The sequence below is a fragment of the Lepisma saccharinum genome, chromosome 6, assembly GCF_977018435.1.
Source record: "Lepisma saccharinum chromosome 6, izLepSacc3.1, whole genome shotgun sequence".
Classification (NCBI taxonomy): domain Eukaryota; kingdom Metazoa; phylum Arthropoda; class Insecta; order Zygentoma; family Lepismatidae; genus Lepisma; species Lepisma saccharinum.
Window position 1 is genome coordinate 21,433,873 of NC_139234.1, and position 27,418 is coordinate 21,461,290.

Consider the following 27,418-nt stretch of genomic DNA (forward strand, 5'->3'; position numbering starts at 1 on the left):
TTCAGTAATCGTTATTTTTATTGCATTTTGCAATAAATATGTTCTTTACATTTCGATAAGTATGACAGTATAGAGATGTAACGGGCAGCGTGGCAAACTACAGAATTGGAAATCAAAGATATTTTAGAATTTAAATTATGCTTCGAGACGTCATAAGGGAGAACACGTCACAACGCGCCTAGTTGAATTTGTTTTATGAAGCCCGATCACATTACTCTCCGTGTGCGCTAGATATTCTGCAAGTGATGTTGACACAATTGGTGTTCTGTTTTGTTTTCCGCCATGTTATACCATAACAATGACTTGTAAACAATATCTGCTTCTTCAAGTAAACATGAAAGGAAACTAATTGTGATAAATATGCACACATCAGAATTCATGCGACAGTCTAAAATGTCAACAGTATTTGAATCACTATATGTGCCGCATGTTTTACTTTTTCGCGTTTGAGAAGTCGATTCACGCAGCATTCCCTTTGCCAATAATCCCCGCATAATTCTACAAATTCCCGGTCAGTAGACACCCTGTATATGCAGGTCTTTCGATTTTCAATTTTTTTTTAATTTTCGAATTTACGTGATACCCTGCCATAATATGCCGTGAAAAACTAATTTTCACTAATTACCCCGCATCAGCTCACCTATTTCTTCTGGAATTTGTCTTAGTCGTACACATGGACGTGGGCTAACCAAATGATTTCACATCACATCATGACAAAGCACTGCAGCCCCCCCCCCCCCCCTTTAACATGGGGTTAAAGAATGGTAAACGACTTTTGTCCCCAAAACGTTATTAATTGGGTTTATAACATATGCAATAACTCATACAAAAAGTAATATAAAATAATTTAATTTACAAAATCTATTGAATATTAGATAATATAAACCTATTCGTGGAGTGTCTATTAGGATCCATGATCAGGCTCTTCCAAAATAAAATTCTGGGTGAGCCAGCGATTCTCAAAGTGTGCTCCGCGGAGGCCTGGGTCTCCATAAGACCTTGCAGGGGGTCCGCGACGCTGAGACACTTTCCTCTTGCGAATATTTATCATGCAGTTGTAAAAGCATTTTTCTTTGATACCATAATATGAAATAATTTATTTATTTTACAGATGCCTAAAACATGGTGTTAGCTAAGTCAATACTTCCTACAAACGTAATTTTAGAATTCTCATTGGCTGTAAAAATACAACTTTGCTCTCACGGGCACAAAAAAAATATTAGGGCTCTGCGGTTTGAAAAGTTTGAGAACAGCTGGGTATAAGCTACCGAGCCAAGTAATTTATATCTTTAAATCTTTCAGGTCACTAAAGTTTAACTTGTACCTTTACTACTGCTCTTTCAGATATCGACCTTACATCCATGGACGAACCAGCTGAGAACATCGAAGTCTTAAATTTCTAAGATTTCTTCAAACTTTATCCTGTAGCTCCAGCAAGTTTCCGATTGCCGCCTTTGAGTTCAGTTAATGTCGTCATTGTACAATCAACAGAAAAGATAACAGTAGGCAAGTTGTCCGTCACTATTATCATTCTCTTCTATTCTACATTCTGCGTTGTTTTAAGGCATGGGATTATGTTGATGCGAAGCAGATATCATCCTCTGCTTATGAACGTTTCTACTTTAATTCACGATTGTCACACTGTGGAAAACAGACTGAATGAAAATGGCAATGGATAATGAGCCAGCTATTTCTTTTGCCGTTGGGTGTACCAACTGATATTTCCCTTCTGGTGAGTGTCCTTAAAAGGAAGGACATCCAGTGGTCACAGTGATGCATCACGGTGGCATCCTCCCCAGAATAATAGTTGCTATACTGCCACACATCTTTTGTTTTTGTTTTCGTTTCTCCTTGTTGCCTTGAGATGAGAATGGTAAGAGTTTCCAAGCATGCTCGTCATCTCGCTCTGGGCAGAATAATAATGAGGTGTAAACTTAGCATCTAGGAAGGAATGTGCGAGGATTCCGTTATGTTTCAAGTTCAATGCCCCGCCATAACACAGTTGGGCAGCAGGCTGGAGCGAGGCGCTGGCAGAACATACCTGGAGGGAGGGAAGATTAAAAAGCCAAATAATGGGACGCTGAAAAAAAAAACACCGTCTCTCCCATAGGTTACGGCAACCTCATTATGAATGAATGGATTAAATAGTCTCACCCGGTTTTCGATGAATAATGCAAGGGAACGAATTCGGTAATCCCGCGGATGTAGGGCAGTGATCGTCAAGCTTCTCGGCTCAATGGGGGAGGTGAGAATTCGTGAGGGAAAGAAAGTGAAGCAGAAAACAACAAGATGGAATTGGTCCTGTTGTAATTAGGGTGTAGATCTTTGCATATTCGTCTTTCTAAACAAATTCGTTTCGTGTTGTTTCGAACCTCATAGCTAGGGTGCGGATTCATAGGCACTAGAAATTTACAAGCGGGTAAATACCGGAAGGCATCGAAAATTATGACAAGAAGCACACAAGAAACGCACCACGAAAAATAATATGTGCCAAATAGTTTGTTTGATTTTGATTTGATTTTTGTTACTTGGTGTCGCGTTTCTGCCACTTTTGGCTAATCGGGACGATGGGGATGAGTGATGATAAGGTGAATGAAGGAAGGAGCCCTTACAAAAGAATACCCTTGCACAGGCCGGAATATATATATATATATATATATATATATATATATATATATATATATATATATATATATTACAACAACATAGCCAGATGTCAGGCTCACCTGGTATTGCCCTCTGATATGACCAATAAAACATAAATCGTCTGTTATGCATAAAATACATGAGCATCAAAAATTATTGCATGCGACTCTATAGCTGTCTTTTATCCATGTTTCTTATTACTTCGTACAAAAACTTTTTGCCTATACTGAACGTTCATGCAGAGAATTGATTTCTAGTTTAATGTTAAAAAATATCCACGTAAACAAAGTTAATATCCAATGCCAGGTTCATGTGACTTGCGCTTTTTGTACAGAAGTTAGGTACGTTCGAAGTCTTGGTTGTGTGACTTTTCGGACATCCTGTGTATTCGAGCAATCTTTCAACCTTTTACAAAAGAAGTTTCAAAATCATCAAATACCTTGCCCTCATGACAAATAAGATGGGAAAGCTTAGCAGATTTGATCACCGGATATCTGGTTTCGGAGCGCAATCTACTAACCTCTGAACATAAAAAAAATCACTCATATCAATACAACATTTGAATTTGTATTATTTATTGTCACTTTCTTTCATTAAATAATAAATCCTTGTTTGAATCAAAATACATTTTATTTCAAGATGAGTCCGAGCCAAAACTTTGACACGCATCCAGTAGCTCACCCACACCAGAATTGGACAGCCCTGAACAAACGAATGTTGTTTACCAATTCATCCTTTTTAACAGGCCAGCAGCTTCATACAGCCCCTTCCGTCAGGATGGATTTTTGCTTTGCTTGACTGAAGCTTAAAAAATTATGGGAAGACACTTCCGCGGTAATTTCACTGTGACGTGTCAGTCACAATCGGATTTCATGAATTAACTTTCTCTTCAGCCATCTCAAGCGAGGACATACGCACGTAGAACGAGAAAGCGCGTCTCGAGAGGCAAATCTCAACATGTTCACAACGAAATAAAATGGCTTCTTCAACTGTGTAAAAGCAAGATGCGACTATCTTTTCGATGACTCATTTTGACAACATAAATTCACGGACTTTTCCAGGCAATTTTTAACACACAGTCCCAGACCACTCTGTGGTGCTTTAACATTATAATACCGAAGTTCTGTGTGTTAAACTGCACTTACTGTTCAAGAGAACAAAGTTTATGTTTATTCAACAGTGTCCATAAAAATGAGAAAAAAAATTACGAAAACATTTTTATATTGAATATCTTCCATCAAGACTCTGGCTCAAGAAAAAGGGGAGAATTTATTATAATTACCAAATACTGATAAGCAAAAAAACTTTACTTTCCATGACGATACCAGGTTTCTGGATATCAAAATTCCGTTACTTTTAGTGCGATTTCCATTAAATTTCCAGGTTTTCGAGGTGAGTGGGAACCCTATATGGACAGTAATTCACAAACTGGCAAATGGATATTTAATTAGTTACAGATTTTTATTACGCGAACTGGCCAATCAGATTAGTTTATACAGGGAAATTCAATATGAATCGTCCGTTTCAAATGCTCATATATTTTGTGTTCACGCGAAATAAAGTGGACGCCAGCTAGGTGGCTGAACGCGTTAGGAGTTTGACTATCGATCTCGCAATGGAAGTTCCAAGGTTCGCGTCATTGTGATGGTATTGGGTGTTCTTGTGTGTGTCTCCTACATTGTTTAGCGATAACTAAAAGTGGCAAAAAAGTGACTCAATATTTGTAAAATACCAAATACTAGTTTAAAGTGGGATCCGAATTATTGTGCAATGAGCTCCCACCAAGAATCGAACTCTGGATCTCTTGATTACAAAGCGACATCAGGGAGAACCTTTACCATCGAGCAATATGGGCTATACGTTGAGATTTGTGTTATAAGTAGACCTCGGATATTAGGTTTTTAACCTTTTTTTTTCCTTTCCAGGTAAACGAGAAATAAAAAGTTGCATCAGTTTCATTAAAAAACGCAACAACTGATGAAGTTTTATGGTTCCTAAAATAACCTATTTTGCTTGTTAGAACCTATTTTAGGTTTTTGTGCCTAAATCAAATCTTTTCCTAGGTTTTTATATATTTTTTAAGGTTTTTGCATTATTTTTACATCACACAAGAGGTATTTTTTCTGTTCGGTAATGAAAAAACCAATGACTAACTTGTTTGAAACATACTCTCTGCCGATTTCAATCCCTCTAAGTCCGTAATGTTGTTGAAACTCTAAACAAAACAAAATTTCTGGCGCCACTGTTGCCTGCACAGTCCAGTGCAAACTTCTGATCCGCTTACTTTTGGTGCTTTCTAGCACCATTGACTAAGCATCTGTTTAAAGATCATTTTCATCATATAAGATGATCCTCACAGATAAAAGGAGGGGTTTTGTCTAAGGATAATATGAAAGATATTCTCGTATTGTGCAGGAAATTATACATAATTCATTTATCATATCGATAAGAAACTTTTGCTAACGGTACAAGTAGTCTATTAGTATTACAATAATTTGTGGATCATTTTGAAAATGATGCATAGAAATGAAAATTATTTGGTTAGAATTTTTTTTATTGTCACATATATCTATTAAAATTTATCACGGTTCCTTTGAAATTTTGCTTTTAACAATTGTACCTAATTAATATTTTTCAGGATCTTGGAACCATTTTAAGTTTTTTGGGACCTACTTCAGGATTTTTAAGTCTAATTTAATATTCTTAGAACCTATTTTAGAATTTTTAGGACCTATTTTAGGATCTTTAGAACCTATTTTAGGATCCAAAAAGTACATTTTTTAGAACCTAAAAATCCGAGGTCTAGTTATAAGCAATCTCCAATATTAATACAACGATAAAAAAAAAAAAAGTTTTCATACAAAGTCAAATTTTTAAATCTTTGAGGTCTTATTTTCTTCAAAACTTAGTGACAAGTATGAAAGCTTGAAGCATTTTGTGAAGCCTTCGTGAACTCCTGAAAGGTTAAGAATCGCTACTCCACACCAAGGTGAGGTAACCAATCGTCACTGGTCTATGGTTTATTAGCCACAGGCACTATTTTATTTCCAACAGACGCGTCTGGGTTTTAGGTTATCGACAAAACCAAACCGTAAAAGACGGGTACGTAAAACAGGGGTCAAGGCCATGAAAAACAGACTTTCAAATAATCTTTATGGTGATAAGGGAAAAGCCTGCGCAAGCAAGTGACTATTACGTCGGTGCCATATCTCCATGCGCCAGGAACTGTGTGAACATCTGTTTACATAAAAAAAGATCCGGGAAAAAACAGGATCGGGAAACAACTACATATCACAAGGAGCTCTTCTTTGTTTTGATAGTGCATAAAGAGTGGGAATCAATGCATGTTGTTATACCTGTAATTAACATGCCAATTACGAAGGCACCAGGTTCGAATCCTAGGGATGGCGTAGATGGTTCATTTATCCTCTCATCAATTTTATCCTGTAGGCACATTGCACAGTGTTTCGGAACCCTCTTGAAACTGCATGCCTAGTCCCCATTCGCTTACCTGTGCAGGAAGTGGACTTTAAAAGCAAACAAACCAATCATCATCCACCCTCATCGTCGCGATAACTCCCAAAAGTTTGTCAAATATTATTTTCAGTCCACTTTATCTTCGCAGTTCCAACAACCCTGGTCATATCCACGTCCAAACCACATTATCCTACAAACCGAAAATCTACAGGTTAGTCAATAACCAATTTGTATCATCTACTCGAATTGACGTCATGAAAGGTATTCGAAAGTGCATCAACCTTGATCTGATACATTTCCAGTTCTGTCTCCACAAATATAAATTCGAGAATAACATTGTCCTTGCGAGGCGCGGAAAATCTGAGAAGAAAGAGGACCAAACACATATGACACATTAGTCACTAATAAAATGAGGCATTTATATGTGACAAATCTTGTATAGTTGAGAACATGGTTGGGATGGGCCGTATCTCCCACCCTGTGGATCTGTGTCTGCCTGGAATCCCTTTGATTATAAGGCGATATAATCCCAAATGTCGTCTATTCTGCCAGGATGGATAACCATTTAATAATTCGTCACAATTAGAGAAAATGCTGTACTCACCGGCCTGAATTCCGTCGCCGGCCAGTGAACCCTTCCATGGCAAGACAATGGCGTTCACTGCAATATTAATGGCTGGATCTTGACCGTTGGCCTGAAAACAAAAAAAAACAATAATGTTAACAAATTATCTGCATGAGCTTTGTTCTTTTTTACTCCGTCCCGCATTTCAAAAGGCTGAAATCTTTGTTTTCATTCAGTTTATTTTGCGTTGCCTTTCTGCGACTATGTGGATGAGAATCATGAAGATGCAATCACAAATGGACGAAACAAGCCTCACAGAGGATTATCCTGTCTGCGGGCCCAGATGCAATAGCCCCGTCAACCTGCAAAAAAACACAGTCGTGGTGCACTATGTGGAAGAGAGGTTGACATTTGGGAGTCTTCAGGGTCATCTCCTACAACCCAGTAGTATATTTCTTTTGACTCGCTTCTTAGCTTTTCTTAAGTTAATCGAGCTCAAAGAATTAAACAGTACGAACATGCAACTCTTTACACAAATATCATACGTACGAAGTTTGTCGAAAATGAAATCGAACTTCTGAAATAGGTGTAAATGCATGATACTGGAGTTTCGTGGTGGGATTCTTCAGGAGTAATATTATCTTTGTCGTATAACTTCACGTCTCTCCATTTCCAGTCTCCAAGCGTTCGTGTGAGGTTGCATTCCGTGATTGAGATCTGAAGCGTGGGCAAACAAAACGCGGGTCTTGCACCATGACAATGATCCAACACATTCGGCGCTCCTTACTCAGTCCAGCCCTCCTAGTCGCCTGATTTAACAGCAGTGGCCTCCTGTTTCGGGTGATGAAATCCAACCTGAAGAGATACCATTTGAGGACGACAGAAGAGACAATTCACTAAGCGGGGACCTGCAAGCTATTTCACAAAACGCGTACCAGAATACATTACAACAGTGGAAGAAGAGCTGGAAGCGCTGTATTAACAGCAGAGGAACTAGTCTGAAGGGAATAAATCTATTTGAGATGTATAACAAGTAAACATAATTTTGAAAAAGTTCGGCTTATTTTTGGGACATACCTCGTATGTTCTCTGCAGTGCATGCGTTCCCAGTGTAACTGTACGCGTACAAGTTTAAAACGCCACAACAAAGCATGCTTTGTTCTGGCAGGTAGAGTTCTGAATTTATCAAGGTATGAAGGTAACGAAGTAAACATTACAATTACTGATGTAACTTCGGTAACACGTTACTAGCAAATTACCGAAACAACGTTACGTTACTCTCAGACTCTGATTAAATGATACTGATTACAAAGGAACACCCATGCCCAGGTCACAACTGGTACCTAGGACCTTTGGTGCGGAGATCGTGAGTCAAACACTCAACGCGCTTAGGCATTGCGGCCGCGTGAACTCTAACAGGGCCCGATTTTTTATAACATGTCATCTTTTTTTCCTTATGTAGTATGCATTGCTCTGAAGAATTAAAATCGTGAATATGAACCTCTGCTTATAAAAATGTTAATTTTATTGGGCATTTTATCGTCATATTTTCTATTTTTTAAGCTTTAGGTCATTTTTCAACTTTTCGTCACTTTCTTGTTTCACTTCTTTTTCTGGTATTTTTTGGCGTAATTGCAAAAAAAAAAGCTACGTAATTGCATTACGTTTCACTCACTCATTTTTAGCCAGGAACTGACATTTATCGCCTTGATGTCTGTAACAACGAAAACAACAATTCTATCGCCACGTGATTGTAGGAACGAAGCAACATGACGCTCGACATTACCTACTGCAATAATTTTGAATAAGTTAAGATATTTAAACTTAACATTCACAAACACTTTGAAATTTCAGTTCTAACGTTACAGAAATAAGAACTATGCCGTACTAATTGTCATACCCTGAAATAAAGAAAAAATATTTGTCATTTTTTTAGGTCATCAAAATCCGGGCCCTGGTTATTAAGGTGTCAAATATTTGGGTGGGAGTTTTTGAATGTTGGCTTCGTATTATTCATAATATTAAAAGTTAATGCTCATTATAAATAATTTTAAAATTTTAGTGCATATTATCGTGTCACTTGTCTATTTGGACAGTTATTAGTGCCTAGAAATTGGTTATATTTAGTAGGCCTAATTGGTTATATAATTATTATATTATTCTAATGAACTATAACTCTTTTACCACTGTAAAAGTCAGCAACACATTTCTCCATTTGACCAGCAAGAGCAAGATATGGTAATCCTGAACTATTCTCAAATCACTGTAAGAATGAAGTTAAGTGTAAAGAAAACCACGTGATTTCTCAGAAATAGTTCCTTTCCTATGTTTTCGATTGATTTGGTTTTATTTTACTTCGATTTTCTGCCACTTTTGACTAATGACGAAGATGAGGATGATTAATGATATGATGACACTTAAAAAGAACACCCATGCCGAGACCGGGCCTTTCGTATGCCTTGGTATATATTATATGGTCAGACCGGGCCTTTTGTATGCCTTGGTATATATTATATGGTCGTAACTGTACGGCTCATAAGTTTTCAACATGTAAGTGGTATGGTTTTACCACACAGTAGCGTGCACAGGAATTTCGAAAGGGGGAAGGGGTACGTATCCTCATTTAGTCAAATCCAATAAAATATAAAGTTTTACAGAATTTTGCACCTAATAACATTTATGAATCGAAATATATGTCCAAATCATGAACTAGGAATAACTCCTTAAACGATTCCTGAACTCTTACTATTGGAGAGTTTGTGTGTACGTTTAACCTTGAGAATAGCATGCAGAATGGTATTCTGTTCCTTGCTGTAAAAGGTGTTACTTGGAAGTTCATTTTCTCTAACATCTCAGACCGTAGCCAATCTGGTCTTACTAATTTACGTAAAAACATTAGATCATTAAAAACTCTTCCGTCTTTCAAGGTATTGAGACCAAAATGGCTACATGAAATTACATAATTTCTATTATGATATTCAATATTGCTTTTAAAAACACAATCATTTCACCATTTGCATTTGTACCTTTTCCATCGCGTCCCCACAAGTCCTAAGCTGAGAATTCCAGATTGGACTGCAATATTCTAATATCGGGCGAATTAGTGTGATGTGTATTCTGGATGTGATATTAGGAGTGATGTGGCTAACCTAAGTAAGCTGCTTTCGACATCCAGTACCCGTACCTGTTGACGAAGGTGTTAAGAAATCTGATGGGAACAGATCCCAAGATTTTGAGATGATAATGCACCGACACGTACGAGTATTGGAGAGGATTGATTCCCTTCTAGCCTTCCTTTTATGTAATTTAAATTGTTATTTCTCCTTCGGTCGGTTCCGACATAAAGTGAATCAAGTACGTTGAGCCGAGACTGACTTTCTCTTGGTGTGAGAACGAGGTCACAGCAAAAATCTCCTTTCACGTTCTACCGATCTGGCAACCAGTTTGGAGCAAATGAATCAAAACCGATCTCCACCTGAGGTACGAATAACGTTCAGTGCTACACGTAACGTCCAGAGTGGAGTTACGAGTGCCCCAAACGTTTCTCACAACGAGGAAGTTGACAACCACGTACAGCCTTGAACAGCAAACGACAGTGCATTTTTTCCCCCAAAACAGAATGCCAGGAAAGCACACATCACTCATGACGACAGTGGCGTGTTTACAATTTCAGGGTGACTACGTCTCCTCCCTCTTTTCCGGTGTACACTTGTACGTGTCTCCAATCCTTACACTTCATAAATTCCTTACCTTAGCATATCCATAGTGTGGAAGCAGTACTTTACAGACTGAGACTTTTGATTGATTGATTGATTTGGTGTTTTAAGTCAACTTTATGCACAGTAAGGCTAATCGGCACTATGTGCATCCACCGGGTATCGAACCCGGGACCCCTTGATTACAAGGCAACGACGCTACCACTGCACCATCGGGGAGGCCTGCTGAGACTTTTGAACAAGAGGAGATAGCCGCAAATTAATTTTGGTTCGCGAACATTTTCAGGGAGGGTGACAGTCAGGTCCTTTTCTTTACCATTCATCCGATGTAGGAACATAGTGGTTCGGATCCCACTTTAAAATGTAGGTCCAGTCCCGATTAACCTTACTGTGCATAAAGTGGACTTAAAACAGCTGGAATTGCGCTGAATTAGGGTGGGCTTTTTTAATAACTTCGTGCCAAACGCATGGTTACAGTTGGAATATGCCGACATCGTGGTAATTACGTTGGGAAAACAAACTGTCCTTTGTTTTTCCGTTAGATATCTTTTTGAGTTTGGTTATTTTACGCCGATTTTCTGGCACTTTGGCTACGATGGGGATGAATAATGATGATGAGATGGATGAAGGGACAATCACAAACATACAGACGACACAACAAGAGCCCCGCAGATATGATCACCAGATGTTTAAAAAACAGAACATTTTTTTAAAATACTTTTCTGAAGGAGAAACGGGACACAGCATGACGGCAAAATATACACATTTTAATATGATAACTGTTTCGTCATAAATACTTGTTTGAAAACTAAAAAATAATTAAGGTGCAAACAACTTTCAAATGGTAATATGCTCCAGCAAAGCAGTCCTTTAGAATTAGAAGTCAATCATTGATATTTTGCCGATGAATGATCTTCAGTACATCCCTATTTTCAAATAACATCTTGTAAATGTTTACAAAAGTTGATAGTAATAGTAATTCTATGCCGATAGATCACTGTCACAAAAAGAAACATCTTGAGTCCCGTTTTATGTTCATCACAAATCGGGACAGAGACTCAAAAAAAGGGACTGTCTCGGCTATTACAGGACGTCTGGTCACCTTACCTACAGATTACAGTGGCTGTGAGTCATGACGTCATTCCAGTTTTCCGGGGTGTACTATGTGGAAGTGAGGTTGATTTTTGGGTGGTTTCAGTGAAGGACGCCCTTTACACCCCTCGTTAGATATCAGAGCTTCATTCTAAGCCAAAAATTTATCCAAACCCTGTGCTAGGATTAAGTTAGAAAAGATAAATTGGTAAAAATATTCTCCAAACTTGTAACAATGAACACAAAAGTACAAAAAAAAAGGACTGGTAAATATATAGTAATGACAATACCTAACATTAATAGCAGTAAATCTACGCGAGGAAAATTTGTTTCCAAAAGATGACGCCACGAACCCGCTTCTTTGTTCTTTCAGTCTATCAACAGGAAGCATGGTGCTTCTTTCTCTTTAAAGATAAACAGTCATCCAAACTTTATTACACAAGTCCAAGCGATTTAATGACGTAAAATGGCAACATAATGAAATGGCACAATGACACGTCAGCGATAAGTAAGGAAAATACGAGAAATTGGTCGTGATAAGCTAAAAGGTAAATACATGGCTGTTCAACTAAATTGAAAAATCTGGCGTGGCATTTTCAGTTGTGTGTTTTTATTATCTTGCATCTCTTTTCTCAGATTCTTGACTGATCGCGACAATGACGAACGAAGAAATACCCACGCCTCGGCCGGGATTCAAACCTAGAACGTTCGTTAGCGATAATGTAAATCACTTCCTCGACGCTAGGCTACACATGCGACTGAAGTTAATCTGATCCACTAAGAATAAAGTATGTCTCCACTGGTGTATCTTTGGTTGCAAAGCGACAGTGTTAAAGCACTTTAGACCGGTGCGGTGTCAATTAGATGGCGTTAACCACCGTTACCTGTGTGTTCCTATATGTGTAGTAGTTAAAATTAATTGAATTTTTGTTTTTGAAATTCATTTTATTGACAGAGAGGCTAATCTGGATTAGACCTACGGTTTAAAGTGGGGTCCTAATCACTGTGCAATGTGCCTAAACTAGGTATTAAACCAGAGACCCCTTGATTAGAAGATGACATTGTTACCATCGGGAGGCCCGGTGGCAGTAGTATTGGGTATAGTCTACGCGTTTACTTCGTTAACGTCGAAGAACTGAAGAAAGCCGCCGCCACGAACGTGGGTAGGGATAAACAGCGGACGAGTTGTTTTCGTCCAATCACACTAAACCTTCAGCCAATGGGCGCAGCTGTCATTCTGCTCGTCTACTCCACGTGGAGTCTCAGTCACATGACTGCGGATACTCTGTTGCCGTACTTTGCAACTTCAATGTAGAGACCGTGGGAAGGTGCTTGTGCGCGGAGGGAAAAGGTGGCACAGAGTAGATGTGGAGAGTAGGTGTGTGGCAACACTGTGCGTTGAATGTGCTTGTTGCAGCTGGTGGGCGCGCTCCGTGGACTCCAAAGCCAGCCGGTCGTTAATGTAGCTAGCGCGTCGACTATACATATTTGTTCTTTAGTGTTGCATTTTCTTGCTCTTTTGGTCAATTGAGACGATGAGGATGAGCGATGAGATGCAATTTATGAAGGGATGCTCACGAAGGACGCACACGTCCAGGCCGGGATTCGAACTCGAGAAATTTGCTTGCGAGAATGAAAGTCGACCACTTAGCACAGCACTCAGCCGCCGTGGCGGTTAATGTCAAATCCCATACAGCTATGTGTATTTATTAGTAGCAAACACTTTTTTCATGGGTACCAGAAACCTCTGAGACAAGGAGACATTCATAAATGCACTAAAAGAGGAAAACAGATGCGCAGCGCTTGAAATGCATCAAATAGGCACATTTAAACATATAATTTTGGTTTCTTTGAAATGATTGTGTCTTATCTGTTCATTTGATGTACTTTAGTGCATCACGCGGAGTATCAACTGACAAAAATATCCTTAATTTAATTTCTCTGTGTACTTTGATGCACAAGAAGTATATCATTAGTAGTTTATGTGTTGCTGGAGTTCTATGTGATACAACGATAGCTGACGGATATAATAGTCTCGCTGTCCATCATTTTTTGACCTTCATGAACAAGTACATACGTGTTATGTGTTTTAGAAGAAAAGCATTTACAGGTTCTCGTAACATATTTGGTCCTACCCACAAACCAGCTTAGTTTAACGACATTGGAAATTTAACCTCAAGGTTCGAGTAACAGGTTCCATTAAAAAATTTCCTGAAACACCGCACTATCATATTTCACAATACCAGGAATTACTCAAGTGGCTAACTGGTTTCCAAACATCCAACAACAAAGTGGAAAGTTCTACTGGTGAGTACGAATGATCCATATAAATGCCGTGCAAATAATGGCTGATAATGTAACAGCTAGACGTAAAAATAAGGAAATCCTTGACAAGGTTGCCTACTCAGCGGTTCTTGAGATTGTTTGTAAAAATGCCCGGGAGTTATGAACTGTTTCTCCTTAATATAAGGTGGAAACAAAGCGGTCAAAAGAATGGAAATATCTTGATGTACCATCCACCGTTAGGCCTGTAAAGTCATGGCCTCTATTTTCTGGTACACTAAAGAGATCCAGTTGATTGAATATTTAGAACAATTAAACCAAGAAAAGGTCCTGGGGGTATCCAGTGGGAGGACCCCTTTTCTGGAAAACTAATGGTGATAAATGTCATTCTGATCATTACGTGGAAAGTAAAAAATGTTATTTTCCTTTCAAATAATTCAAAATAAAGCATTCCCTCCCTGGGAAAGCGTTGTTTGCCCCCCCCCCTGAAAAAGTGTTGTTTGTTCCGCTGGAAAAAAATTTTTTTGCCCCCTATTCTGCAAAAAAAAAGTATCAGTACGCCCACAGAAAAGGTGTGGTTTGTCCCCCCCAAAAAAGTCATCTTTATGAAGACAATGCTTTCCTCCACACCTGTCATTAAAATGGCCAAAATCAATTAATTAAAGTACGATCTGCTGCCACATTCGCCTGATTTTGTTCCATCAGATTAACATGAAGAAGTGAAAGCAGCAATAGAAGACCACTTTACAAATATTCCAAGAATCTAACTTTCGGAGCATGGTTGGATAAAGCGTATTGTTGCTAAGGGAGAAAGAATATCTTGATAAATAAATTAAAATTCCCATTTCTGCTTCAATCCCAGGACTATTAAAATGGCTCTGGTTACTAAGTCTCGTGGACAGCAAGTATGGATACCAAGTGCCTGTTGACGTTCTCGTCTTTGTTTTCAAGCAGTGGTCTAGGTTTTGTCTGGAAATACCAGCGATAATTATCAGGCTACGGTAACTGAAATATGGCGAGCTTCCCCTGCTCTGTAAATAAACGCCGTCGATTTTTATTCCAAAGTGCAAATCGTGTTCTGGTACCTAAATACGGCGTCCTGGTAAGTACCGAGAATCCAGGAAGTAATCATAAATACATCTGCATCCTGTTTACGCTTTGTTGCTCCCTGTTGCAGAAAACACCACTCCAGCTCTTGTTTATTTCTCAAGGAGTTACAGGCTCTGTTGAGTCTGGTCGAAATACTAAGACAACCTCCATAAATGCGGTATCTGCCTCTCCGACGGCGCAGTGGTAATGCAAGGGGTCCCGGAGACACATGGTGGTTTTGGTCCCACTTTACTTTAAAGCGTAGGTCCAGTCCCGATTAGATTGTGTATAAAGTGGAGTTAAAAACGCGGAAAAGGACCGTAAGCTATAGGATACTTACGTTTTTTTTTCTATCTAATTAAAAATTGCCTGCAACTTTCAACAATTATACCTTAAATAGCATGCGTTGTTGCTATTGTTGCTGTATAATGATATTCGTACGGGGCAGCTACGTTTTATTTTATTAAATACTCAGTCCTATATTGCCCAGTCTTTCTTTCTTTCCGAGCGCTGGAGTAAACCACGCCGATGGTAATGACATCATTTGCATTTCTTTGCATTACGGTATAGCATTTAAACAATATCCAAATATGGAAAAGGAACTTCGACCACTGGGTAAGGTATAATCTATCTGACAGCGGTTTACCTCTACTGCAAATAATTTGATCCAAATTAGTCTCAAGGACTTTGAATCTTTCTTCTGCTTAATGTTGATGTTGGATCCTTGGCTCCGTGGTTCGAATCCCTGTGGACTTCCACATTTAGATAACTGCGATGACACAATATCTGAACAATGTTACACGGTTCATATGAAGTGACACAGTTTTAACATAAAACAAATCAATCTCTTCCAGCTGTGTTAAGTTGTACAGAAAATGTATTAATTGATTAACATAAATATCTACATAATCGTCAATCTGTGGGGCCCTACCGCCACATCCACCCTATGTGCCTATATGGCATGTTGTACTGTGCAGAGAGTAGCTATAACTATATCTATAAAATATCAGCGATTTGAGTGTTCTGTCCTTGTGCAGTAGTGGATTTAATCGAATCTGGTCAGTGTGCCTTAACACCACCAACATTTTCATTATTTCTCCAAAGATTCTTTAAAAAGACATTTCCAGCTCCTGTTTGAAAATGGTGAGTAAACTTCGCTTGAGGCTCCGGTATGGCATTATTAGCCATTTTTCAAGACAGTTAAAGCTAGACAGAAATGTCTTCACGGAAGCACAACGAGAACTAAATCACGCAACTTGAACCAAAACAATACGATCAACGGAAGTAGCACAAATAATAATCAGTTCATCACAAAATAATAATACTAAAAAAAAGCAAGGTGCACGAATCACTGAACCCAATACAACCCTGTCGAAGATTTTCTTGTACATAATTCAAGACTTGTGTTCATATCTTATTTATATCATTGAGAAACATTGACGATCACAGGAGTTATGGGAGCATTACACGTAACGATTTTCCTATCTGCTTCTAGAAGTGGAGTTCTCCATGAGGAAGCACCCACCACGTGTGATATTGCTAAACACACTTCTGGAACACTCGCGTCAGCTTCCACACAGATCAGGGTGGTTCGATATCTTGGGGAAGTTGGATAAAATGATCGGGAATTTGATGTGTAAAAGCAGATGGGTTTCATTAGCTTCCTCACGGGGCATTTCATATGCAGAAGTAGATGGGGAAGTAGGTACTACTCCCATACTTTTGTAATTATCAGAAACTAGTTTTTAATTATATCAATATCTTAAATAAATCAACTTTCAGGCAAATGTATAGAATGTATTCAAGTTTTTTAGTATTAACGAAGATATAAGTAAAAACTATATCTGAGGTTCACAAACGAAGTTTGTTAGTTAAATTGAAGCAACATCACACGCACATTGCATGTCCTCCTGCTACGACAAGAATGGGAAGACGAATTCAGTTTCAAAATTCCGAATTCATTGGGATTAGTCACCAGTATGTTGAAATATTCCAATCCGCCCATGATTATGCTTTCCGAACACATACATCGAAGTCCACATGATTTTTTTCAGGGAGGGGCAAGCAAGGTATTCTCTCCAAGGGGGGGGGGGAGCAAACAAGGCACATTTCCCCCATAATGGCGTTGTCCCTTCAAAAACATTGCTTCAATTTGAATTTATCATGTTCATGCAATAATCAACACACATTATTGTGGCTGAAATGAGATTATATGTGTGAAGTACGAGTATATAATTTTTTGGTTGGCTTTCATTTTTCAGGCCCTTCCTGTGTGAAGTACGAGTATATAATTTTTTGGTTGGCTTTCATTTTTCAGGCCCTTCCGGACGTCCATGATCACACATGTTACAGAAGTAAGGAAGTGGTACTGTAATTAACCACCAATGGTACTATTCCAGATATCTACTTTGCTCTTCACAGCTTGATAGTTCACGAATAATACAACGGTATCAAGAAGTATTCCCACGACATCTGTATTTGTTTTTTTCATTACTTAGCGCCGCTTTCTTCCACCTTTTGGTAATTTTGACGATGGAGATGAGCAGTGATTAGATGAAGTTGGGGGAGGGACAATCAAAAAGAACGTCCATGCTAGGACCGAGACTGGACGACTGAATCAAGTGTCACAACCACACTAGCCTGGAGGGACTGAATGCTCACGACGGCCGACAGCGGGATTTCAACCTGCGACCTCCCAATTAAAAGATCAGAAAACTATCTCGGGCCCGCCTCAGCAAGTCTCGGTAGGATCCATAGTTTGTGAGGTAAAAAAAATATTAAAAAATACAAAAATCTTTTAGCACGATTACATGGGAAACGTACGGCAATTTGACTTCAAACACAAGTGTTCATTACAACATAATTTTGAAGTTTAACTTCGGAGCAAAATAACAATATACAAAGGGCAAAGTCAAAGAAATGCCATTTCCACAGAACGCTAATGTCCCCCATCCACTTGAAAGATACCAATTAGTTTAACTGACACATATTTTCTTGAAACATTTTCACAGCTTTGTTGGAGGTGATGGAAAAAATAAATGTGGTACAAACGGAATGAAGTAACAAAAGAAAGTAACAGGAGTCAATTAACACTCAGCGCCGCGCCGGGAGCTCTGCAAATTACGATCAACCTGTCTGGAATTGCCAACACCGGAACGGAAATGGTCGTGTAACACTGGTTCCTGCACTATGTAGAGCATAACCAGTGTTAAGTCCTCCGAAGCACGAAACTGGTTTGCATCACAAAAATAATAATGTGGATAAACAGCACAACATGCAAGCTATCTGCTGCATTTCAAGCTTAATTGCTCGTCGCAAATTTAAATTTAAATGGGAAGATGCGAGATTTCGCTGCACAGTCAAAGAATGGACAGTACTATGATTAATGTTGACGAACTTGCAATTCTGAAGATTCAAGAGGGATTTTCCAGCATATGGAGGAAATGAAACAATAGCACTTATTTTGGCAAAACCAAGCTTTAGGTGTTAAAGTGCGTTTGCTATACAAGAGAATAGAGCTTATTCAACGTTGTTCAAAATAAATCAACAGAAATACACAACGAAAAAATATTTAAACTATCTCCCGTAAAGAAGCTAGTTCTAGAAAAAAAATAAAGTTTATTTTCGTTTTCAGACCCCGGCAAGTACAAAAAGGAACAATTGAGTTTCGCTGCTTTCCAGGTTTCTTGGACGTTTTTCTTCAAAATTCCCATAGTATGGCGAGATACCCCAGGTTCTGAACCCACTACACGCCACTGGATTACATGTATATATGTGTGTGGTTCATATACTGCTTTGCCGGACACTGTGGCGGAGTGGTTATCACAGTGCGCTACGACGACAGGGGACCCGGTTTCGAATCACGACCTGGGTATGGATGTTACTTTTGAGTGTCTCTTCATCAATTTCATCATATCATCACACATCCTCATCGCGATTAGCCAATAGTGGTAGAAAAGCGAAGTAAAATAAATAAATTCAATTACTCAATCATATACTGCTCTACCTAAGCCACTAACGCACCACTCTTTGGAACCACCTGCAGAGAAACTCAGATATACCCAACACAGAACACTAGTCGGTTGATTGATTGATTTGGTGTTTTAAGTCCAGTAAGGCTAGTTGGGACTGGCCCTACAGTTTAAAATAGGATCCGAACCACTATGTGCCTCCACCAGGTAGAACACTAGTTGGTTCCGAGCTGATATCTTTCTCTTTCTGTGTAAACATTGTATTCGATAAGTTTTTAATACCTTTACATTTACAGAATTTGCCACTATAGATAACGGTGAATGATCAATCGATGATACGACAAACACAATGATCCATAGATGCCTGACCAGGGTTTAAACATGGATCCTTTAGCTTCGTAGCACGTTACGCTGACGACTCTGCCACGAAGGCCAGCCACTCGGGTGGCATTATTTTCTAAGGAGGAGTCGTGGCTTCCCCTGCTGCCCCCTTCCAGACGCTAATACCAGAAAGCAAGAAAAATGGAAAGAATGTTTAGAATGTATGTGTCAAGATCAATTAACTGCTTCCTTCGCAAATTTCAAGCATGTTTGTTCTGTACTCGAGGAGCATGAGAAGAACTTGGAAAAGTTAAAGCAATTTGCGGTTTGAATCAAGTTTAAAATAAAGAGTACACTTATGCACACAATTTGGAGTAAATCTCTTTTCGTCATTGGTACTGTTTTCGCCATTACTTCTTCTAATGGATAAATTTAGAATTGACCCAAAAGTGCTTGGGACATCCGTGAAAATAACGTTGAAATTACTCTTCCTGCTTTCAAGCAGGCAATTATCTCGGTGCAAAATGCACTCTTCCTACTCAATCATCGAAAGTGAGGTATTACATTCTTCACAGGCGAATGGTCGCGCGGTGTGAAAAGAACGGACAGCCACGGTTGAGAGGCCCGCCTCAAAAAATGGATTCCAAGTATAATCATCCACAGAGAAAATAATTTGATTGGAATAACTACAAAAATAGTTTCTTGCAACCCAACATTTGTTTAAATACATAGTCGACGAACACATGATTATCCACCAGGACCAGATTCTTTTAACTAATCATGGACATTTGTTCACGAGTTAACAAATAATTTGGTGAAAATGTTTCAAAGGCAACAGATTTTGTTGTACAGTCGGATCCATTAGTATTACCGTGCAAATTGTCCATCACCATGTTCGTGCACTTTATTTGACCCAATAAGAGCTTCAAGAATTAAAAGAAAACTCCAAACAAGCCGTTGACAACTTCTGCACCAGCATACATAAAGATCCATCGCTTAAAAACACATAAGATGTAAGAGAAAAATTAATGAAAATATTCATGGACAATTTGCACGGTAATACTCATGGATCCCACCGTACTGATACAGACAATTTCACACGGGTAAAACAACAGCAGTGAAAAATCAGGCGAAACCATGCTCGATAGCATAGTTGGCAGAGAAATAGCACGGTTCACGGTATGCTAGACACCAAGGTTTGAGTGCTGGTCTGTACTTTTCTCTTAAAAGTCTATGTGTGTAACATTGCAATGTCATTGAAATTTTCACACAGAGCACTTCAAGCCACAATTGCGCTCTCTACAAGCTTGTATATCGAGCTCACACATGCAAATTCGTACTTGAAGTGTATATTTTCCAGGTAAATGCACTGGAGCCTTTAGGGCACGGCTACACAGCAAACAAAGTACTGGAGTATACATATTATATTCAAATGGCTAGCACGTCCGCCGCACAAACTCAATGCAATCAAAACAAGAATCACGGCCAAAGAGGCTTACTTGTTGACTGACCTTTCGCTTGTTATTTTGCAAGTGTCACCTAATGACAAGCAAGTAGATTATCACACAATATAAGGTAGTGCGCTAGAAAAGACAAGAACAGTTAACTTCCTGTCTTTTCATCAGCGTTCAAACACCTTGTCTTCCACGCTGAAAAACTATGACAGAAGCATTACAAAAAAATCATCACCGTTGCAAACATGTCACGCAAAGTATTATACGCACAATGAATGTTGGAATATTTGAGTTTTATGCAAAACAAGGAACATCTCTGTTCAGTCCAAAATTTTGCGCACAAGACACCGCTGTAGGACTCAAACGAAGGCGGTTATGCAAAATCTGAAGAAGTTATGATGTTACCCTGTAACAGCTTCCTATTGTGGCCCGCCATGTTGGATTTAGGTCAATATTTTTAACTGGACTAGGAATGTCCCAGATAATTTATGCAATTCGTTTTCGTCATGTTAATTTGTTTAAAATTTATTAATACTAAAATATTACGAAATTTTGAAAACTGCTTCCTCGGGCGGGTTTAAAGACTTAGTGTTGCCCACGAGACGAGACAAGCGTTTCAAAATTCGAGACGAGTCACGGGACGGGACGAGACGGCTCGTGAAAAGTCTCGTCTCGTCTCGAAAGTCTCGAAAAAAATACAAACAAAATAATTAATCAGTTGCGAATATTTATTTACTCGGAGTAAAGAATATTCTTTGGAAACCCAAATCAGCGTCTATTACATAAAAAAAGGCTATCTTATTTAGTTTTTATACTCTTCCGAAATCCAGTATTACTTCCATTTTTCAATGTATTGAAGCTTAGTAATTTTAAGCTGTAATAGTACTCCAGATAGAAGTACTTTACTAAAATACCGATTCAGATATCTATCTGTATAAAAATATTGTGAGATCGAAGGATTCTCGATAAATTCTTCGAACGGAAAATTTATGAAAAATATTGTAAACCTTACGAAAATTGCGGGCTTTGTTTGCTTTTCCATACTAACGAAATTTATTATTTGTTTATCCTTAAAACAGCTTAAATATATTTAACGCCTTTAAAGTAAAAACTACTGCTATAACGCGCAGGGTGGTATTTGTAGGGGGTGGGGGATTTCCCCCTTCTGGGTACTTGTATCCCCCTCTGCTTGATAAATTTTATCCATGGGGGGAAATGTTATATGGCATAAAGTCATTATCTCATGCTGACTTGACCGTTTTCTATGTAGTGCATCGTGTTGCCTCTGTCCGTTGGTAGCGCATGCGTGGGGAAAGCTTGCTTAGAGACTAAAGGAGCTTGTGTCGCTTGTCCCTTGCCACTTCGGTGCGAAGCCCTTGTGTCGCTTGGGGATTTCACCGATCGAACGCAGGCTTGCATGGCGTCTCATGCCGCCACGGTGTGCAATACTGCTTTTGATGGGCTAGTTCCCAAGCAGCACGTGTCGCGTGTCGCTTCGGTTTGAACTCTCCCTTACATGAAACTTTGCAACCCAAGCGACGCAACAAACTGTTCGGGGTCGATTGTCGCTTGCGTGTTGAACGGATTAGACCGTTTTCTGAATACCGTGCGTCATGTTGCCTCGGACTGTGAATGCTTGCTAATAAACTGAAGTTGCCTGTGTCACGTGTGAACTACCATGTCGCTTGTCACTTCGTTCTGGACGCTCCCTCAAGGGAGCTTGCAGACCAAAGCGACACGCGACAGGCGAGAAGCGACAAGCAACCGCTTGGAATCGAACACTCAGTAAATGTGACCTCCCAAACCGAAGTAACACGACAAGGTGTTCGTGTTCTTTATCGCTGAAACTTAATATCGTGCATAGTGTAGCCTCGGTCTGTTAATTGGTAGTGCATACTATGGGGTGAATATTTGCCTATATACGGAAGGAGCTCGTGTTCATCGTAACTTCGGTGCAAACTCCCCATGCGGCTTGTCGCCTGTCGCTTGTTGCTTCGGTCTGAAAGCTCCCTTAGTGTACGATGGATAAAGAGTTGATTGAAGGCAGAAAAACAACAAAATAGATTTCATTCTCTACCTATTGGTAATTAACAAACATTATATTAAATAGAGAAGGTCCAAATATGGGCGAAGGTTTAAATATGGGTTTTGGAGTTATCAGCGCTCCTGGGTGCTGCAGCCTGGCAGAGGCTATTGGAACTGGTTATCTGTCAAGGACAAAGGTTGCGGCGCCAATTCGCAAGAGAATGTGGTGGTTAGTTTCGGCCTTGGACGCTGTTATAGAATTGTGACCTTCGAAAACTTTTAGCAGGTATGTTTTAACTCAGCGTTTTCTGAATTCTCATCTGCTTTGTATAGGTTATGATATTAGCGGTACATAAAACAAATGTGGGCTTTTATAATGCCATGATTTGTTTGTGAAATATGTACCACAGAGAGCGAAAATAAATTGAAGAAGAAAAATAGCGTGATGGTCTAAATATGGGCTATGACATGAGGTCTAATGCTGAAATCACATTTTCAACAAATATTTAGATGTTTTTCTTAATTTCGATTTTTCCCATTCCGCGTGATTTTCAAAACAACAGATTATTCGTAAATATGAATTTTATAATGTTTTAGCGATAAATTACTGTTTCTTTAAATTTCAATTGCTTTTTGTGATATTGCCACTAGTAGCCCATATTTAGATCACATTTTGAAATACATCCATCATTTTACCATTTTTTTGGAAATTGAATTGAATGAGACCTTCTATACTTTAGCATGCTATTACAGTTAAGTATATATTTCATAGATATGAATTTTAAAGGCAGGTGCTTGAAATATTATTTTTTTCCTCCGAAAATGACAACATAAAAAGGGGGGGCATATTTAGACCTTTTCCTCTACTAGCTGATTGCCCGTCGTGGCTCGGGTATTTATTTATCCCAATCTTCTATTAAACAGGAAAACATTGAATTCTAACTATAGTGTAAAATGAACTTAGAGTTGAACGGCATTGGGAGTGTCACTATTCATCTTAGCGACCCCGAAAACTATGAATTCCACACTAATACCAGTCGTTTACATGTCACCTCCTTCGCACACCCACCCCTAGGGGTGCCAGGTGTGTCTTGGAGTTGAAAGGCATTGGGAGTGTCCCTATTCATCTTATCGGCCCCGGAAAATGGGTCCCACATTAATATCGGTCGTTTTCGATTCTTTTTAAAAGTCACCCCCTTCCCAGCCACGACCCTAGGGGTAGCAGGGGTGTCTTACCCACACAGTTTTTCTTTCTAGAGTATAGTTCATATGTGTACTAAGTTTGGTCATCGTTAATGCTTAGCGACTCCAAAAACTATGGATTCGATACTAATCTTGGTAATTTTTGACATTTTAATTTTCACCCCCTCACAATCCCCATCCCGATAGGTGATGACCTTGGAGTTGAACGGCATTAGGAGTGTCGCTATTCATCTTAGAGAACCCGAAAACTATGGTTTCCACTCTATTATCGGTCGTTTTCGATTCTTTTTACATGTCACCCCCTCCCCCTACCTCCAGGGCTGTCTTACCCCCACAGTATTTCTTTCGAGATTGCAAGTGATACGTGTACCAAGTTTGGTTGAAATCGCTTCAGGTGTTCGAGAGTTATGCCGGAACAAACATAAACACACACACACACATACATTTTTATATATTAGAATAATGTCCTTATGGTTGACTAACCTTATTTAATCTCACTATACAGTGAACAAAATATTTTAAGGTTTTACCCACTTTCGGGAATAATATTTTGTGATGTCTTCCAGTTTTAACTTTTGTTGGCATAATATCCTGCATTACTTTTACGAGACGAGACAAAACGAGACGGGACAGAACCCTTCGAGACGAGACAAATGTATATTTTCGAGACGAGACGAGACAGACCAAAGTCTCGTCTCGTGGGCAACACTATTAAAGTTGATTGATTGACTTTTATATTATGGGCTCATCAGCAAATATAGGCTATTTTTGTCCATCACTCAATACAGTGATAAGCAAGGGTAAACCATACGTCCCGTTTTAGAAGCGTGACCCGGTCGTCCTGTTGATATTATTAAAAAGCCACAATTTGTCGCGTTTTATAAAAGTCTAGGAATTTTCTTGAAAACCAAGTCTAAATTTGAGATACATTTCATGCTTTTTTTATATTGTATTCCAGATACAAACAAGGTTAATTGAATAACCCATTTATTAACGAAGTGCGTACAGCAACACAGCTTACTGTGGGCGGCCATCTTGTGCACACTGCACAGTTGCCAGCCACTGGTATACATATGTTACAACTCCTTTTTTTTTTTACTGACTCAACATAGCTACAATACATACAATAAATCATTATAGATTTTATGTGATATAGTCCTTAAGTTTTTCTGGTTTATTTATTCTTCTACCAGATCTTGTTGTGTAAGACTCACTTTGTACATCAACAACTCTATTGTCAACTGAGTTGTGCGATTCAGAACTTATCTGTGTATTCGCATTTGTTTTATGTGATTCAGAATTTCACTGTGTATCTGCATTTGTTTCAGTGTTGGTACCTTCCAATTCACCATCAAACATATTACTACTAAATGTGGGTGGATTACATGATTTTCTTAAATGTAATTTGATCCTTGACTACATAGGACCTAGGAGATACATGACTATGTACTATTTGTCCTGGCACCCATACCTTATCTTTGCGAATCAAACAATTTTCATTTGAATAAAACTTAGGTCTGTTATGTACAGACATATCATAATAAAATTTAGCTTTACTTTGTTTTTGTGCCAGTAATTTTGTAACATTTGATTGTACCTCAGGCTTAAGTAGCTCCTTGCTAATTGGTAAACGTGTTCTTACTCTCCTGCTCATTAACAATTGAGCTGGTGTTACATCTAACCCTAAAACAGGAGAATTTCTATATTCCATTATAGCCAGCAGAATGTCTTGAGCCCTTCTCATGAAATCTCCTTAACATACCCCTTGTTATTCCAACTGCCTTTTTCCGCCAACCCATTGGATCTAGGATACCTTGGACTACTAGTTACAAAATTAAAATCCCAACTCCTTGCAAACTTTTTACATTCATATGAGCTAAATGGCATGTTATCACAGATGTGGGATTCCGTGTGTTGTGAACTTTCAGCTTATCAATTACCTCTACTGCAGTTTTATTTTGGAGTTTTACTACTTCCAACCACTTAGAAAAATAGTCCATAAGCGCTAAATAAGATGTACCTGCAAACTCAAAAATATCTATACCTACTTTCTCAAAAGGTACTTCTGGAATTGAATGTGATATCAATGATTCTTTACAATTAACTCTTTGAAACTTTTCACATATCTTACATTTTAAAATTAAGTTTTCAATGTCTGATGACAATCCTGGCCAGTAGACTATTTTTCTGGCTTTCATTTCAGTTTTGACTATACCAAAGTGACCTTAATGCAACAATGACAATATTTTGCTTCTTAAACCCAGCGGAACAATTACATTATAACCTAAAAACACCAATCCTTCCTCCACATGAATTTCACTACGGAACTTATAATATAACTTCAACTCTTCAGGTACATTTTTCTTGTCATCAGGATATCCGTTGTAGAGCAGTGAATGAGCATGGCCAAGAAGCGTACATGCAGTTTCGATACGGAATTGCAACAAGAATTTAAATTCCTTCGTCTTGACACAAACTCACAAGACAAATCTCGCGTTGTGTGTCTGATATGTGGGGTAAGGTTTCTGGGAATATTTATAAATATTGGTGAAGAATAAAACTGCTCTCAAGAAGATTGCTTCTTCTGATAAATACTTCTGGTACTCTTCAATTTCAGTGTAGGACTAACGTCAAAGTTTGATCAGAAGGGACCAGAAACACTGTGTAAGTCATACCGAGATTATAATAATTAAAACCTTTTGACAATGGGTGATCATATTTCACTTATTTTATTGTATTTCACTTATGTATGATGTATCACTTACGCCATGCAACCTACGTTAATTACGTATAACATTAATGTTCTAATTACGCCTCACCGATTTTTCAGGAAAAAGGGAGGGGGTAAACTGATCTCCTTGAGATGTCCTGTTTTTGGGTCAACATATTATGGTCACCCTGTGATAAGCCCCTTAACTAATACAAAAAGTACTGTTAAAACTAACCCTGAATCCTTAACAACTAAAACTAAACTACCTCCGAGGATAAAATCTCAATGCTCTAGTTAAAAGCTAAGGCTCTAAAAGGGGCACTCTGGGCAAATAAGTACAAACACAGGACATGACCGCCCCCAGAGGATACTGGTTGTGGGTCCAGGCGCCAGAGCCTCGGTGGCATGCAAGATTGCAGTTACCGAGGTGTACTACATGGAAGTGTAGTTGGCTTTTGGATGTCTTCTCAGGCCACCCCTACACTCCGGTGAGAGTCACTGGAACATGTCACCCTGATCCCTGGTGTCTGGTGAATGCAGCCGCCATGTCTTTGTGCCGTACAGACAAACCAGCAATTTCCCACAGCGAACCCAGAACCCCTTGATCACGATTGATTGACTGATTGATTTGCTTTATTTTACTTGGTTTCTTGTGCCACTTTTGACTAATTTGGGAAGATAGTGATGACATTGTGAAATTGATGAATGGACACAAACATCCATATCCAGGCCACGATTCGAACCCGGGACCCCTGGCATGTGCTAACCACTCCGCCACGGCGGGCGGTGCCCGATTACGAGGCGACAGGATGACTGATGATATTAATGAAGGGTTTATTTTCAAAGATCACCCATCCCCAGGCCTC

General features: G+C 38.9%; 1 protein-coding gene across 1 annotated transcript in view; it reads right to left on the reverse strand.

The window, feature by feature from the left end:
* The window catches only part of lilli (AF4/FMR2 family member lilliputian), a 357,328-nt gene that overhangs the window by 300,798 nt on the left and 29,112 nt on the right, over nucleotides 1-27,418 (reverse strand). The window contains exon 2 of the mRNA XM_083123637.1: nucleotides 6,728-6,818. Within this exon, the coding sequence (XP_082979763.1) occupies nucleotides 6,728-6,765 (38 nt within the window). The 5' untranslated portion in view covers nucleotides 6,766-6,818. The remainder of the gene's footprint in view (nucleotides 1-6,727; nucleotides 6,819-27,418) is intronic.